At 37.0% G+C, this 18,029-nt stretch overlaps 1 protein-coding gene across 3 annotated transcripts in view; it reads right to left on the bottom strand.

The window, feature by feature from the left end:
* The window catches only part of LOC115230173, a 143,736-nt gene that overhangs the window by 122,936 nt on the left and 2,771 nt on the right, over positions 1-18,029 (bottom strand). For 2 of the 3 annotated variants that reach the window (XM_029800396.2, XM_029800391.2), the window contains exon 2: positions 15,855-17,606. The exons of the other annotated variant lie outside the window; for it this stretch is intronic. In XM_029800396.2, coding sequence (XP_029656256.1) covers positions 15,964-16,635 — 672 coding nt within the window. In that variant the 5' untranslated portion in view covers positions 16,636-17,606 and the 3' untranslated portion in view covers positions 15,855-15,963. Of the gene's footprint in view, positions 1-15,854; positions 17,607-18,029 lie in introns of those variants that run through there. 3 annotated transcript variants of the gene reach the window in all.

Genomic DNA, 18,029 nt, shown 5'->3' with positions numbered 1-18,029 from the left:
GGAGGTACCAGAATCCCACAACTGGGGAAAACAACAATAAAGGGGACACACAAAGGGAAATCAATCGAGTGTACATTTTATGTCACAAGAACAAAAGGCCCAGCAATTCTTGGACTCGATACCTGCAGGAAGTTAAATATTGTGTCGGTCAATGCTGAAGTGAAAGCAGCTCCAAGCAGGATTGTAAGTGATATGCCTATCAAAAACCGACCACCAATCACAAACAAAAAGGAGATGGAAGGACTAAGCAGAAAGGTCCACCACATTGTAAATGTGACAACCAGTAAGAGCATGTACAAAGACATAGAAAAGTACAAAACCTCACAACAAAAGGAGGAAATGATATCTGGTGACATCCCAAGAAGGCCATGGCAAACTATTGGAGTAGATCTATTCACAGAAGGCCAAGAATGGTATTTAATAATGGCCTGCTACTACTCCAAATTTCCATTTGTGAGAAAAGTGAAAGACCTGACAAGCAAAACAATCACTACAGTGGCCCGAGGACTCCTAGCAGAGCAAGGAATACCAGAGCAGATCATATGTGACAATGGAACCCAGTTCACGTCACAAGAATTCAAAAAGCTAGCTGATGAATATGGGTTCAATATTGCAACTTCATCTCCACACTGCCCCAAAGGTCATGGGTTTATAGAAAGACAGGTGCAGACAGTGAAGAGAACACTAGTCAAATGCCGGAAGACTAGGGAAGACCCACACCTGGCACTTATGTCCCTACGAGCGACTCCACTGAGAGCTAATATGAAATCCCCAGCAGAATTGCTGAATGGCAGGAAGTATAAAACTACCCTGCCAACTAAGATTCAACCTCCTATTGACCAAAAAGAAACAAGGGCCAAGCTAGCAGCCACTCAAGAACAAGCACAGAGGCATTGCAACAAACATGCACAACATTTACCTGAGATGCTTGGAGGACATGTGCATACTCAAGATCCCATAACTAAAACATGGATCCCAGAGCTGAAACTCCAAGATCAAATATGATAGAAACAGAATCTGGTAGGCAGCTGAAACAACAGGGCCCACATCCGCCCAACACCAGAGCTGCCGAGGAAAACGTGTACAACACACCTCAGACACCGGTGCGAAGCAGAAGATCCACCAGATGGAGAAAGAACATTCTGCCACCGGTTCGATACCGCTAAAGAAAAAGAAAAGACATGATGAAAATCCATAGAGCAAGGGAGACTACTCATAGTTGTCTTCACTGCCAAGAGACCCCTTTTTTTTTTCAAGAAGAAGGGATGTTACATATTCATATCTGTGTGTTTGCGAATGCCAAACTACTCCCTACTCTTGGCACTATTTTGTAGTGAATAGTACGAACTGTGTGAAAAGTAAACAATGTATCACTACACTAATGTCGTCCGTGTAATCAAGCAACGTCAATAAACACGATAAACATAACAATGGTTTTTCAACTGGTTGTCCTTCCCAATACAACAAACTACACGCATAACAATATATATAATAAATATTAGGGAATAAATCCAAATTTACAGGGAAAAATCAGATTTAGGATTAGATCCAATTTTATAGTAAAATATTATATAATATAATTCGAGACAAAACCACTATTTTGCAAAACAAACAAGGAAAGACTTAATCAATACATAAAAATTTTTAATATAAAGAAATAAACCGCCACTACAATCGTTTCATGTCTTCAATGACATTCGTCAGGTGGATATTCGATCTCCTAATCTGTTTTAATTTATGTATATATATATATATATATACATATATATATATGTATATATACATATATATATATATATATATATATATATATTATATATATATACATATATATATATATATATATATATATATATATTATATATATATATATATATATATAATATATATATATATATATATATATATATATATATCCAACATAAATTGAAAACAGAACACAAAGGATATCACAGTACACATATTTCAAGCTTTATGAACAATCTGTTATTACATCAGCATAGTTATATTATTGATATAAAAGATGGTTTAAAGCTCTCTTCAGCCGCAAACATTGTTAGTCTAACGATTACATCACAAAATAAAAATTACACGTAGCATTACCCATTATATTAGGTTTACTATATCTCTTTTAAAAGGTATATTTTATATAAAGATTTGTTGGATTTCAAAAATCTGCCCATACTGTACCACTATTCAGCATAGAGTGAATGTTAAATAGATTGGATTGAGTTTATATTTAATTAGCGTGTATAAGATAGAAATAAAAGATAAAAGTTAAAAAATAAAGTAAAAAATAAAAGTAATAGAAGTAAAAACAGGAATAATAAAAGTAAAAATAAGGATAATAAAGTTAGATACACATATAAATAAGATTTAGCAAACTTGAAATAAAGTAACAAAAGAAATAAAAACATAAAGTAGAATAAGAGATAAAATACTATAGAGCTGAGAACAGGATGTTGGCTTTGATGAGATGATAGTGGTTATAAATAATTTCTTAGTTTGACCACTCATTGAATTATAGATTAAGGTTGTAATTTAATATCATTGTGATGAATGGTCAGTTTACCCAAACTCACCACTAAAAATTACTAGCTTTATAAATTTATCTATTACATGGGCACATCCACTTACTTAGAAGTCATAGTATATGTATATGTGTGTATACACACGCACTCATACAGATACATACGCTAACATGCTCGAGCGTATACAAGTACGCCTCATTATGCACAGCTCTAAATACATGAATATACACATACATCTTCACATATATCTACAGTTACACCCTAAGTAACCATATACATACACTACCAAATCCACATATCCTTAAGTACATGTACTGATATAGATATATATATATCTCCATGCATAGTATCTGCATACATTCACGCACGTCCATCCGTGTATACACACATACAATACATCCTACAAATGTATATCTTGTTTTTGAGTATGTAATAGTTATATTTAATATACTATTCTCAATAGATTGAGTTCCATATCTTTAAAAAATTTTTTAAAGTTTTTTTTTAGATCTGTCTATAGCAAATCCAATAGACCTGATATTAAGTAACAACAAGTTGAAATGAGGGATGATCAATAAAGGAAATGATTCAAAAGGAAAAGAAATAATATAAGTGATAAAAAGGAGTAGCAAATTAACAATAAATGAAATAATTGATATAGAGATATAAGGTTCTATAGGAATAGAGTTTTGTAAGAATCATTTTTAAAAAATAGAGTTTTACAATAATCGTTTTTAAAAAAATAAAGGTGAAAGAAGTAGTAAAATACTGACAGAATAAACCGGTGATATTAGAAAGATGTAAAATATCAAATATATCAAAACTCATCAAATATTTTTGGAAATACATAAAAAGATAAATAAAAATAGGTTACGAAGAGGTAAAAAGCAAAGTGAAAATGTAAAGAATAAAATAAAATGAAATGAAAATTAAGATGGAAGTTAAAAATAAAGAACGAAGAAAAATTATAATAATAGTGATTGGAAAAATATAGCGATTGGAGAAATTTCAAGTCTATCCACTCGTATAAATTATACTCCTATTTCAATTGTTTAGTAAGTGTTATATGAAGTTAAAAGAGTCTAGGTTTCTATCCACTAATGATTGTTGTTGTTATATATATATAATGTATTGAGTATTAAAGGAAGTAGTGAGTACTTAGTATGAAAGATTAAGAAAATGAGAGAGACTGAAACAACGTGTTAACGATACGAGATACTTTATTCGACTGCCGTTGTTGTACAAGTTAATTGTTTTGGCGGGAAACAAAGTGAAAGTCCTTTTATCAAGGGAGACAATGGGCGACGTTGATTGTTCATGTTTGTTGTGATGATTATATAACATCTTCCTTTTTTTTATATCATCTGTATCTACAGGGAATAATTATTCGTCGTCCACTTTTTGTGGTTTTATTATTTTGTAGTGTTGAATTCTGTAGTTGTGCTGTTTTTGTTTTTTCATGCGTGTTTGTTGATTTTGGAAATATATTTTCATAATCTAATTCTTCTGTTATGCGAACGTGTTCGTTTGTTTTAAGAATATGTTGTCTATTTCGTTTGACTGTATTTCCTTCCTCTGTTATTACTAAGTATGAACGATGTTGCTCTAGTTTTTTAATTATTTTGCCCCTTCTAAACCAATTGTTGTTAAACTTAATTCTAACCGTGTCGTGTGGTTTTAACTCTGGGAGTTCTGTTGTAATGTTTGATTTCTTCTTTTCGTGAGGCCTGATACCAACTTTGTCGTGTAGTATGTTTGGGAGATTTGTTCGCAATGTTCTATTCATTATTTGATTTGCAGGGGATGGTGCACCATTTTGTAATTTAGTCGTGCGTAATGCTAAGAGCGCTAACTGAGGTTCTTCGTCACTTTTGAATGCCTTTTTTAGCGTCTTTTTTATTGTCTGTATATTTCTCTCAACCATGCCATTCGCTTGATGATAATGCGGGCTTGTCTTCGTGTGATGAAAATGCCAATTTTTTGCAAATTTTTTGAATTCAGCCGAATTGAATTCTGGACCGTTGTCACTTACAACTGTTTGCGGAATTCCGAATTTAGCAAAAGTTTCTTTTAATTTTTTGATTACGGTTTTTGACTGGCAATCATTTATTTCGTGTAGATCAAAAAATCTTGTTGTATAGTCAATAATTGTGACATACGAATTTCCAGACAGGTGAAATACGTCTGTACCCACTTTGGTCCATGGTGTAGTAGGTATTTCATGATTTATTAGTGGTTCGGCTGCTTGTTGATTTTTGTAGTCAATGCAGTATGAGCATGTGTTAATCATGTCTTTGATTTGAGCGTTAATGCCGGGCCAGTATATACATTCCTTCGCTCTCTCTATGCATTTTTCGATACCCATGTGTCCGGTATGTATTTCCTGTAGAGCTTCTCTACGTAATGACTTAGGTACAATTATTCTTGAACCTTTTAGAACGAGACCATTGACGATTGATATTTCATCACGAACGGATACGAATGGTTTGATGTTTATTGGTATTTTGTCTTTTGGGGGCCATTCTGTTCTTGTATATGTGACGAGTGTCTGTAGAGACGGGTCGTCTGCAGTGGCTTCTTTATACTCTTTTAATTTAGTGTCGGTTATGGGGTAATTTTTTATTACTGCATGAATGTGCGATTTCATATCTTCGTCTGATACTTCTGGAGTATTTTGTTCAAGGTATGCACGTGATAGGGTATCTGCAACAATTGATTCTTTACCAGGTATGTGGTTTAGGTCAAAATCATATCTTTGTAATGTTTGTAGAAATCTTTGGATTCTGGGGGGGCATTTAGTGATCGATTTTTTGAATATTTGCTTCAACGGTTTATGGTCATTTTCGATTCTGAAATGAGTTCCGTATATAAACTGATGAAATTTCTTGCATGCGAAAACTATACTGAGAGCTTCGCTCTCTATCGGACAGTAGTTTTGTTCCGCTTGAGTTGTTGCACGAGATGCAAACGAAACAGGTAGCCATCTTTCGTTGTTTCTGCTCAAGTATCGCTCCGAGCCCATGCTTACTAGCATCTGTAGTTATTTTTATTGGTAGATCTGGATCATAAAATTGTAATCATTTCTTTTAGCTTTTTTATTGCTTCGATTTGTGGTTTGTCGAATGACCATAACGTGTCACTCTGTAGAAGCTGGCGCAATGGTGCTGTGACTTCGGAGTAATTAGATAAAAATTTACATAGGTAATTTGTCATACCTAGGAATCTTTGTAATTCTTTTTTACTTGTTGGCAGTGGCATGTGAATGATTGCTTGTACTTTAGTTGGATCTTGTTTTATCCCTTCGCTGGTTAATATATGCCCAAGGTACTTGATTTGTGATTCATAGAAGATACACTTTGATTTATTTAACTTTAATCCGTGCTTTCGGATTCGATCGAAAACTTGTTGTAGTCTATTTGTGTGTTCTTCTAAAGTGTTGGACCAGATTATGATGTCATCCTGTGAATTTCTTGCTCCTTCTATGCCCTCTATTATTTTTGAAATTTCTTTTTGGAAAACTTCACTGGCGCTGTGAATTCCAAAGGGTAGTCGTGTGAAGCGATACCTTCCAAAAGGTGTGTTGAACGTTAAAAGATGGGAGCTTTCTTCGTCAACTGGAACTTGCCAGTATCCATTAGATGCATCGAGTTTTGAAAAATATTTAGGGTTATAAAAATGTCCTCCGCTGTAGGGAGCTTGAAATGTTGCCTTTTTATGGCTTTGTTTAGATTCTTGGGGTCTAAACAGAGTCGGAGTTTTCCGTTGGCTTTTTCAACGATGACTAGGGAATTTACCCAGTCTGTAGGTTCACTACTGTCATTCTTTTTAATTCTTTGTTGAGTTTTTCTTTTATAGAAAAAGGAACCGATCTTGGTGGATGAATTACAGGAGTTATTTGTGGATCCACTGTGATATGATGTGTTATTGACAAAGTGCCGATTTCTCCGAAACAGTCTTCATATTTTTCTAATATGTCGTTTGTGTTCGACGAATTTATTTTTGAAATTCTCTGAATCAGGTTCAGATCTTTAGCTGTCTTTGCATCTATAACTGCGTGCGAGTTTGTTTTTGCAACAATGAATTTTATTTGCTTTGATAATTCTTTGTATTTAATGACTGCTGTGCATTTTCCTAGCACTTTTATAGCTGTGTTATTATAAGCTGATAATCGAGTTGAAGTTTTTTGCAGTTGTGGTTTTGGAATTATATTTCTATATTCTCTGAATGGCAGTACGGTTACGTCTGCTCCTGTATCTATTTTGAATGTTACATTCGAGTTGTTCACTTTTAGTTCGACCGTCCAAATGTCTTTTGGAGTCTTGAACTTTTCGATTTTGTGCACGCGGGAATTATTTGCAGTGATCATTTCGAGTGCATGTGTATCGTCATCTGATTCATCGTCGGTATGTATCTCTACTTTATGTACAAATTTTCTTGATTTGCACATTTTTGCATAGTGTCCTTGTTTCTTGCATTTTTCACATGTCTTGTGAAATGCTGGGCATTTATTTCTTTTGTGATTATAACCACAATAGTGACAGTTAGTGACGTAGTGTTGACTTGGCGCTTGAAACTTCGCGGGCTTTCTGTCACTTCCGCCTTGTTCGTTTTGATGTCTGGATTGCATATGGCGGGTTATTTGAGTTTTGGCGCCTTTTCTGTCGTGTTGACTATATACCCTCGAGATTTCGTTATCTCTTGTTTCGGATGTGGCATTTAGCATCCTTGATTGGAGTCGTGTTTGCTCTGCACTCTGACCTGCTTGAATTGTTTTTTGTAGGTCTAAATTTGGTTCTCTCAATAATCTTTCTCTTAATCTCATGTCTCTGATTCCACATATCAGAATATCTTTGGTGAGACTGTCTGTGAGGTTGCCGAATTCGCACTGTTGTGCCTTTTGGCGCAACTCTACTACGTACTCATCGAATTTTTGATGTTCCGCTTGTCCACATGTGAAGAATTTGTGTCTTAGGAAAGTTATGTTTTTCCTGGGTTCACAATATGCATCGAATTTTTCGATTACTGTCTGAAGGTTCATTTCTTCGTCGGGTGAATCGAAATCCAGTGTGGAATGGATATCTCGGCCTTCAGAACCGATGCAAGTTAAAAACATTGAAGTTTTTACTTTGTCTGGCTTCATGTCACTTTCTGTTGCTATCAAAAAGAGATTGAATTCTTTTTTCCACTTTTTCCATGCTGCGGCTAGATTTTCCTGATTAAAGTCTAGGTCTTTTGGATGCGGTAAATTTTCCATTTCGTCTTTGAAGTATGATTTCAACTTCTTTTTTCCTTTGGTTTCTGTATTTTGGGTTCTTTTAGTATTCTGACACCATGTTGTTGTTATATATATATAATGTATTGAGTATTAAAGGAAGTAGTGAGTACTTAGTATGAAAGATTAAGAAAATGAGAGAGACTGAAACAACGTGTTAACGATACGAGATACTTTATTCGACTGCCGTTGTTGTACAAGTTAATTGTTTTGGCGGGAAACAAAGTGAAAGTCCTTTTATCAAGGGAGACAATGGGCGACGTTGATTGTTCATGTTTGTTGTGATGATTATATAACAATGATTACTAGTATAATATTGTTATAAACATTATTGAAGTTATTAGTGTTAGCTAATAGGACCTACGTGTATGGAAGTGATATTCTAAATTTTAAAGTCAGTGACTAAATTATTTAGATATGTTCTCTATTAAAGTCCTTGGATAGTTTAATACGTGTGTACTATATGGGGTCAGAATCTAGCTAGGCGAAAGTAAACCAAATAAATAAGTAGTTGGGGGGTAAGCCCAGGGGTTGTTAATTCAATGCTTGAACAGTGGCAGGAGGGAGCAGATGATGGAATTTCCAAAGAGAGAAGATCATGAAGGGATTAAAATTGATATTGGAGACTTAAGGCTTCATCATCATCATCATCATCATCATTTAGCGTCCGTTCTCCATGCTAGCATGGGTTGGACGGTTCAACTGGGGTCTGTGAAGCTGGAAGGCTTCATCAGGCCCAGTCAGATCTGGCAGTGTTTCTACGGCTGGATGCCCTTCCTAACGCCAACTACTCCGTGAGTGTAGTGGGTGCTTTTTACGTGCCACCCGCACAGGTGCCAGACAGAGCTGGCAAACGGCCACGAACGGATGGTGCTTTTACGTGTCACCGGCACGGGTGCCAGACAGAGCTGGCAACGGACACGAACAGATGGTGCTTTTACGTGCCACCAACACGGGGGCCAGACAGAGCTGGCAAACGGCCACGAAACGGATGGTGCTTTTACGTGTCACCGGCACGGGGGCCAGACAGAGCTGGCAAACGGCCACGAACGGATGGTGCTTTTACGTGTCACCGGCACGGGGGCCAGGCGAGGCTGGCAACGAACACGAACGGATGGTGCTTTTACGTGCCACCGACACGGGGGCCAGACAGGGCTGAGGGCCTGGCAAACGGCCACGAACGGATGGTGCTTTTACGTGTCACCTGATGTTGATCGACCTCAATTTGGTTCTGCTTTCTGATATTTGGTTTGATTTTGACTGTTCTCACTGGTCTTGCCGGGTTTTCTCACGCACAGCATACCTCCAAAGGTCTCGGTCACTGGTCATTTCCTTGGTGAGACCTAAAGTCCGAAGGTCGTGCTTCACCACCTCGACCCAGGTTTTCCTGGGTCTACCTCTTCCACAGGTCCCCTCAACTGCCAGGGTGTGGCACTTTCGCACACAACTATCTTCATCCATTCTCATCACATGACCATACCAGCGCAAACGTCTCTCTTGCACACAACAACTGATGCTTCTTAGGTTCACCTTTTTTCTCAAGGTACTTACACTCTGTCGATTATGAACACTGACGTTACACATCCATTGGAGCATACTAGCTTCATTTCTTGCGAGCTTACGCAAATACTCAGCAGTCACAGCCCAAGTTTCACTACCATGTAGCATGGCTGTACGTACACATGCATCATACAGTCTGCCTTTTACTTTGAGCGAGAGGCCTTTTGTCACCAGCAGGGGTAAGAGCTCTCTAAACTTTGCCCAGGCTATTCTTACTCTAGCAGTTATACTTTCAGCACACCCGCCCCCGCTACTGACTTGGTCACCTAGGTAACAGAAACTATCAACTACTTCTAGTTTTTCTCCCTGGAAAGTGACGGAAGTTGGTCTCAGAGCATTTTCAGTGTTTATTGTTCCTGAGCATCTGCCACATACAAAAACCATCTTCCTAGTTAGCCTTCCTTTGACATTGCTGCACCTCTTATGTGTCCATAGCTTACACTTGGTGCATCTTATAGAGTTTCTACCTACACCTTTTCTACAGATCGAGCAGGGCCATCTACCTGAAGGCGTTTGTGATTGGTCTACCTTCCTACTTATTAGGACTTTGGTTTTGGCTAGGTTGATTCTAAACCTTGCTTCCATACCTGAAACTTCTCCTCTAGTTCTGATAGAGACTCAGCAATTAGAGCAAGGTCATCAGCATAGAGGAGCTCCCAGGGGCATCCTGTCTTGAATTCCTCCGTTATTGCTTGGAGGACTATGATAAATAGGAGGGGACTGAGGACTGAACCTTGGTGGGCCCCAACCTCTACCCTGAATTCTTCACTGTACTCGATGCCAACCCTCACCTTACTAGCAGCGTCTCTGTACATGGCTTGTACAGCTTTCACTAACCATTCATCTATCCCTAGTTTCCTCAATGACCACCAGATGAGGGATCGGGGTACCCTGTCGAAGGCTTTCTCCATATCAACAAAAGCTAGGTATAGGGGCTTGTCTTTGGTTAGGTATTTCTCCTGCAGCTGTCTTACCAGGAATATAGCATCAGTAGTACTTTTCCCTGGCACGAACCCAAACTGCATCTGATCTAGGCTAACTCTCTCTCTCTAATTAGTTGGGCTATAACCCTCTCCGTAAACCTTCATTACCTGATCCAGCAGCTTGATACCCCTGTAGTTATTTGTATCTAGGGCGTCACCTTTACCTTTGTAGCAGCTGACTATTATGCTGCTACACCAGTCATTGGGAATGACTCCTTCGTGTATCACCTGGTTAACTATACGGGTGACTAGGCTATAGCCGACACTACCAGATATTTTGAGCATCTCTGCAGTAATTCCTGATGGGCCTGGGGCTTTCCCTGTTTTCATGCTTTTAATTGCCTTAACTACTAAGGAACTGTCAACTCGGATTGCTGGTCCCTCTGTTGGGTCAACATTCGGCAGACTCTCTTTATCCCATTCATTTTCCTCATTCAGCAACCTTTCATAGTGGCTTCTCCAAATCTCTCTCTTTGCATCCTCATTTAGCGCAAGTGAGCCGTCATCCGTGCGAACACATTTTTCTCCTACCACGTCACGATTCTCACTCACACACTGTCTTGCTATACGAAATACCTCAAGTCTTTCATCCTCACGGCGCAGGACATTGGCAAATTTTTTCCTATCTGCTTCCCCTCTGGCTAAATAAACCTGCCTCCTAGCTTCCCTTCTTGCAGTCTGATACACTTCCCTGCTACCACCGTTCTTCCAGTCCTTCCAAGCCTGTTTCTTTTGTCTAAGAGCCCTGTCAACAGTATTGTTCCACCACCACGTTATTTTGGGTCTTGTGGGGACTTTGCACCAGCCACAGATCTGGTCAGTGGCTTTCAGCAGGTTGTCCCTTAGAAGCGCCCAGTTATGTGTAGCTATGCCCCCTTCTATTTCGTCGAAGGCTTCAAGTAACATGTCTCTAAATCTCTGTCCATTAGCAGGGTCTTTAAGCTTCCAGCCCCTTCTTCTCCATGTTGGTCGTCTTCTAGTCGTCCTCTTAGTCCTGATCCTAAAGTCACTGACTACCATTCTATGTTGTGGGGTACATTCTTCGCCTGGGAAGGTTTTGGCATTTATAAGCAGCCATCTTTCCCTTTTTCTGGCAAGGATGTAGTCGATTTGGCTAGTATGCTGTCCCGAACGGTAGGTGACAAAGTGGCTTGTTGGTTTCCTGAAGTTAGTGTTGCAAACCATAAGACTATTCGCATCACAGAACTCCAGCAGCCTGGTTCCCTCCTCATTGCGAGAACCATAACCATAGCCTACATGAACGCCATAGAAGCCCTCAGCATATCGTCCAACATGCCCATTGAAGTCACCAGCCACAAAGAGAAGGTCCCTGTTGTTCGTCAATGAGGTGGTCTGCAGTAGGGTGTCATAGAAACGGTCTTTCTGTCCATCGGGTAACCCTGGCTGAGGGGCATAGGCCGATATAATAGTTGCTAAACTATGATGGAGCACTAATCTAATCTTCAATATTCTGTCACATACTCTGACTACCTCGATAACCTTATCTACCCATTTTCGGCAATAAGCATACCCACTCCCCCGACTCCTTCAGTATTCCCGGCCCAGAAAATTTTATACCTCTGTCCTTTACCTGTGAGGAACCTAGCAGAACCTCCTCTCTACCTCACCTCTTGAATACAACATATATCTACACACCTCCGTTCAAGCAATTCGACGATCTCACCAGATCTGCCTTTCAGTGTGCCAACGTTGAGGGTGCCAACCCTGAGGAAGTGGGAGGCAATGGACCTAGTAGCATCATGAACCTGAAAAGAAAACTCGCGTTTGGCAGTATTCATAGACAAACAATAAAGCTCAAGTTCAAACTGCGTACGTTACACCAAGCATATCTTGCAATGAATGACCACTACCTTTATGGAAAGAGGAACAGATGGGCATAGGAGACAACAGGGATGCGAAGTGTACATGGGGAAGAACAAGGATGAGAAAATTTTGGACTTCCTGTAGCGGTGGGGGCAGCGTAAGACTGAAGTGAAAATGGGAGACAACAAGGATGAGAAATTTCTCCCCGCGAAGAGTTTTATCCAGCTATGCGAGCGTTCCTCCTAGAGGAGAAAACTTATATGAAATAATAAGGGCCTGTAAGATTAATAAATATGTATTCCATTTTTAACGAGATGAGGGGCTGATCGATAGACAATAATAACTAGTGAATTATACATGAAAAGTTTTATCCAGCCACGCGGGCGAGCGCTCTTCCAAGAGGAGAAAACTTATATGAAATAATAAGGGCCTGTAAGATTAATAAATACGTATTCCATTTTTAACGAGATGAGGGGCTGATCGATAGACAATAATAACTAGTGAATTATACATGAAAAGTTTTATCCAGCCACGCAGGCGAGCGCTCTTCCAAGAGGAGAAAACTTATATGAAATAATAAGGGCCTGTAAGATTAATAAATATGTATTCCATTTTTAACGAGATGAGGGGCTGATTGATAGACAATAATAACTAGTGAATTATACATGAAAAGTTTTATCCAGCCACGCGGGCTTATAGTATTTAAATGTTTTAGTCAATTTATGCATACAAGTTGGTTTGAATTCCGATCTTTTATTAACTAGCTTGTCCTTATCAGGGAATCTAATGATTCTCAAGAGTTCTAAGGAACATAACTGGCAACCAGTTCTATTATTTTTATAAATTGTTGCCGATCCAGCTATGGATCATCTAAGGTTAAAGTTAATATTTTCATCTTTAAGTTCCCATATCCTACACGATAAGGAAGTGCTATTAGCCTTATATTTGAGTCTAAATGATGACCTATGGTTATAAAACCTTGATTTCCAGGCGGATGAACAACCAATGTAGGTGAGAGTATTTGATTCCGTAATTATTTCACAAGAGTAGACTATGTTTTTTGCTAGGCAGTTTCCACGTAAAGAACATGTTGTTGTTACACAATTGCACCCAAATTTATAATTGCCAGGCCGTCTGTTATTCACACGTGGAGGGTAAATGTCGATAGAATTGTTATCTTGGTTACTTCTAGGGTAGTTAGAGTTTACGCCTACACTGTCATTATTATTATTATTACCTCTATTGGTGTTGTTCAAAGTTTCACTACCTCTATTCTTTCTGCCGTTAATACTGATGCTAGATCTATTAGCCATATCAACATTATCAATTATATTGGTATTGTGACTAGTATAATTATTGTCGCAATTACTGTTTGAGGTGGAATGAGTTATTCTATTAGTAGTAGCAGTAGCGTCATTTAGCACAGCAGTACTACAGGGTGTGCCACTAATCTGTGTTGGGTCTGAGCTTATTGATTCATCTAGTACACTGTGATTCGATATTGGGATAGGATTATTGGGCCTAACACTGTTGCTATCATTATAATTATTGCTATTACTACCATTATCAACAATGTTATTACTATCAGGATCATTACTATGGTAATTATTGTTTCTGTTATTATCATTATAGTTATTGTTACTATTATTAATATAGACACTGTTGTTGTCAATACTAAAATCATTATTTAAGGAACTGCTGTCAGTTATCTCTACGTTGTTAACCAGGTGGTTAGACGGCATAGGTGCAGGAATAATAACTTGGTTATTGTTATTAATTTGGATACTACTATTATTAGTTCTTGGATTATTGGGGTACTGTTTGCTCTTAATCTAGCTTTTTTTATGTTTAGATACGAGGCATTTCATATTGGGGAGAGTCGAATATGATATTCTAATAGTTTTAGTGGATAGAATACTGCCATATTTATGAGTGGGTGGAAAGATATTGGATATAATTGAAAATATTTTCTTGCATAATTTTCCTGTAACTGCTACATTATATGGTATGTTATACCACATATAGTTGTGTAATTTACAGTTCTTATGTTTAGGAATTCTTTTATTGTTAGTATTACTCCTATCGGTAGGGTTTTCCCTAACTGAATTTTTATTGGTGTAATTTCTTTCTTTATGTTTTTTGATAACCTCATTTGTATTTATGCTGATTGTATCTGTGCGTTATTAGACCTATTTACTTTACCTCCATTTAAAGAACCAACTCTAGAATCTCTAATTTGTTTATATCATGGAGCATTACTAATGACAGATACTCAAGGTGATTTATCATTTAAGTTTTTAACAATCAAGTTTCTAACTAAAGAGATTTTCTGGGAGTACCCAGCATTAGAGAGGGCTTGATTATAATGATGCGAATGATCACTGAAAATACTTTCGTTTGATCATAACCTAGTCTATCGGAAACAGCCTGGACTGTGGTATTAATTATACAGGGCAGGTGATTAAATGATGTGCCAATATAACTTGTGGTTTCTTCTGGCTTTCTATAAGAGTAGTGAAAGCTTTTATCTATGTCTAATGTAGCATCTAAAAAATTAACTATATTAGTGTTGGTCATGAATTCAAGTTTCAGATTAAATGATTTTAAAAAATGTCTAATCTTTTTTCTAATTCTTTCTAAGGTACTTTTGCTATCGGTGGGGTATATGAATAGGGCATTATCTCTGTATAGACACCCCTGAAGGCCTGGTACCTCTGAGAATAGCTTCTTAAGTAGGAATGCCCCGACTAAGTCAGTCACCTGAGCTGAGTTGCTCGAGCCCATAGCCACATCGAAGTTATCAGGGGTATCTGACCTAGTCCAAAGCTTACCCTTGAATTCAATTATTGTCTTCCTAGTATTATGTCAATTTTTTCTCTATCTATAAGTGAAAGGTTATGAGCATATATTAGGGACTTATTCAATAAAATTGGAGAAATACTTGCGTAGTAATTCGATATGTCAAATTGTATAAATGAGTAATTGTTCCTACAAGTAAGTTGAACCAACTTAAAACATCATCAGTGTTAACCCATATGTTGAGCGGAATGTGAGGCTTAATCTGGGGAATTACTGAGTCCAGAATGGTCTTACTAAGTCTACCTATATCCGACTTGGTTGGGCATATTAGCCTCACTACTATGTTTTCCAGGAATCCTTTTTTGTGGTCTTTCATATATACATACATATATACAGACATATATATATACACATTCATATATATATATATATATACACACACACACATACATATACCTATATATATATATATTACTCAAAGGAATTCCAACTCTGTTTTTTATGTTTTATTTATATTCTTATAGTATTGATATAGAATATAGAATATATAGTGAGGGTGCTAGATTCCATTGTTTGAAAAATGTAACGACGCAAATCATGTCGTATAGCCAGCTGGAGATAATGTCTCCTGGAGCTAAATTACAGCAAGATTTGTCCTAAACCAGGACTGCCATGTTATGTTGGCAAACAGCCTTTACTCCAAATATATGTATGTTTATATGTTTAGATATATATAAATGTATGTATATATATACATGTATATATATATATATTTATATATGTGTATATCTCTGTATATATATATATATATATATATATACACAAAGGGGTTTATATGATTGTATATAGAAGAATATATTACTCAAAGGAATTCTAACTTTTTTTTATGCTTTAATTATATTCCTATAATATTAATATAGAATATATAGAAAGAATGAAATGAAATGAAGTATTGATTGTCTTATTGAACAAATGAAATGTTGAAAATTAAATATTAAATGTCTATTTTCATTGAACTAGTATACTTTCTTGCATTTAAGCATTCATCAGGTTCAGATTGTGACAGGAACGCTTCAACTGTGTTATTACCGCATTGGTTATCATTGCATTTAGACACAGTGAATGATTGATCTTTGTTGCTAAGGTCAAACCTTGCCTTTGTTAATAACTTTTTCAAGCTTTTAGGCTGTCTTTTACTGAGAGTTATAATTTGATCTGTAATGATATCTCTTAATTCCTTACTTTGTGCAAAGATTGGTAGGTTTGCTTTAGTGATATTGAAGATGTTCTGGTGGCATGGATTGTGTGTCACTATAAATGGTATGATTTGTTTTTGTTTTTCTCTTCTTTGTGGTGTCTTCAGTTGTTGTATGGGTATCTTTAAAGCCCACTGAATACCGTTTTCTATTAGTGACACATATTTTTGTTTAAGCTGAAATTCTTTCAGTTCCATCAGGTGTTGATTTCTGGTCTTTAAATCTTCTACAATGGTACAGATTCTTCTGGCTAAGCAGTATGGGATGTTACGTTTTGTATGCGGTGGATGGCACAATTTAAAATTCAGGTATTGATGTGTATCTGTGTGTTTGTAATATATATCTGTAGTAATGGTGGTGTTCTTTTTAGTTACCATTATATCTAGGAATGGTAATTTGGTACTGCTCATCTCCTTTGTAAATTGGATGGATGGGTGTAGGTTGGGAATTGCTTCTCTATGTTTATCTACCCATGTGGGATATTGGTGTAAAGACTTACTACATCAAAGCTTAGTAGGATTGAATTTGGTTCAGTTGTTTTGGGAAGATGGGACAGGAAATCTATGTCATCCCGAATGAAGTTGGGTATGTAGGTACATAGTGATTTCAAAATAATGTCGAAATTGCTTAGACGATGGGTAGGGCATGCTGGGCCAGCTATAATTGGTCTAAGTTTTAAGTCTTTTGGATATAGCACTTGTATGTATTCACTTCCTTGTTCTCTTACTGCCTGTTGAATATCTTCTGACTTTTGTATTTTTGGTAAGCCGTAAAAGTTGCTAGGTTTTGGCTCGAAATTGGTGATGTAATCTCTTCCATTGTCAGTGAGTGAGTTGTAGTGTTTTGAAACCAGGTGATTGATCTTCTTCGTGATGTGGTGGTCTATATTTGAGGGTATAACAGTAATATATAGCAAAATACCTGAAGATGCAACTAGCAATGTTTGCCTTTGGAATCTATTGATTAACATGAGAGCAGTTGGGGATTCTTTTTTTTTTTACTGAAGTGTGTGGCAATAGAATTGAAGGTTCCAATATATTTAGAAATTCTGCAGAATTGTGAACTATTTCTTTTTGATCCACAAGTGTCTATTGATTTGCAGGTGTTTGCCTCCAGAGCCCTGTTGTGTGCCATAGTACAATCGTTTAGCACCTCTTTATTCCTAAATTTTTGGTAATGTTACAAAAAGATGCATCATCTATGTCCAATACAAAGAGGAGTTTGAAAGGAGAATGTACCATGCAGCCCCAAAGAAGAAGTGTGGCAACAATAGCTGAATAAATAACTTAATAGTTATACCCTTATATCAACAGACTTTGGTAAGCCATACTTGCTGATCAGGAATGTGTGTCCAGTTCCATATTTATACCATATTTCCATGCTGAAATTAATGATTGAAATAGTAAGTAAATTAGTTGCAGTATTTGTGTCAAACTTAAAGCAGATTAGATTGTTTGCAACATTTTAACAGCATAGCAGAAAAATATCATTAGATTCTTGTCTGTTTGATATACAGAGGCTTCTGACTATACTGCATCCCATTAAAAAATTTTAAAATTGATTTGAACATTTTACATTATGTGAAACAGTAATGTTGACTAGTGTGTGCAGGATACATTCCTCCAATGATACTGCCAAAGCTTATATCAGACTTCACAGAGGCACTTTGCATTTTTCATTTCCATTGCTTATTGTCCATATAAAATAGAATGGAACTGATGATACAGCAATTATTTTGTGAAGGAAACAAATTAGCACACAAAAAAGGCTGGAAGTATTTAAGTAACTGATTAAGTCAATTAGC

This window comes from Octopus sinensis, linkage group LG2 (genome assembly GCF_006345805.1).
Source record: "Octopus sinensis linkage group LG2, ASM634580v1, whole genome shotgun sequence".
NCBI lineage: Eukaryota > Metazoa > Mollusca > Cephalopoda > Octopoda > Octopodidae > Octopus > Octopus sinensis.
The sequence above is the reverse complement of the archived record's forward strand: the minus strand, read 5'-3'. Positions and strand labels throughout refer to the sequence as shown.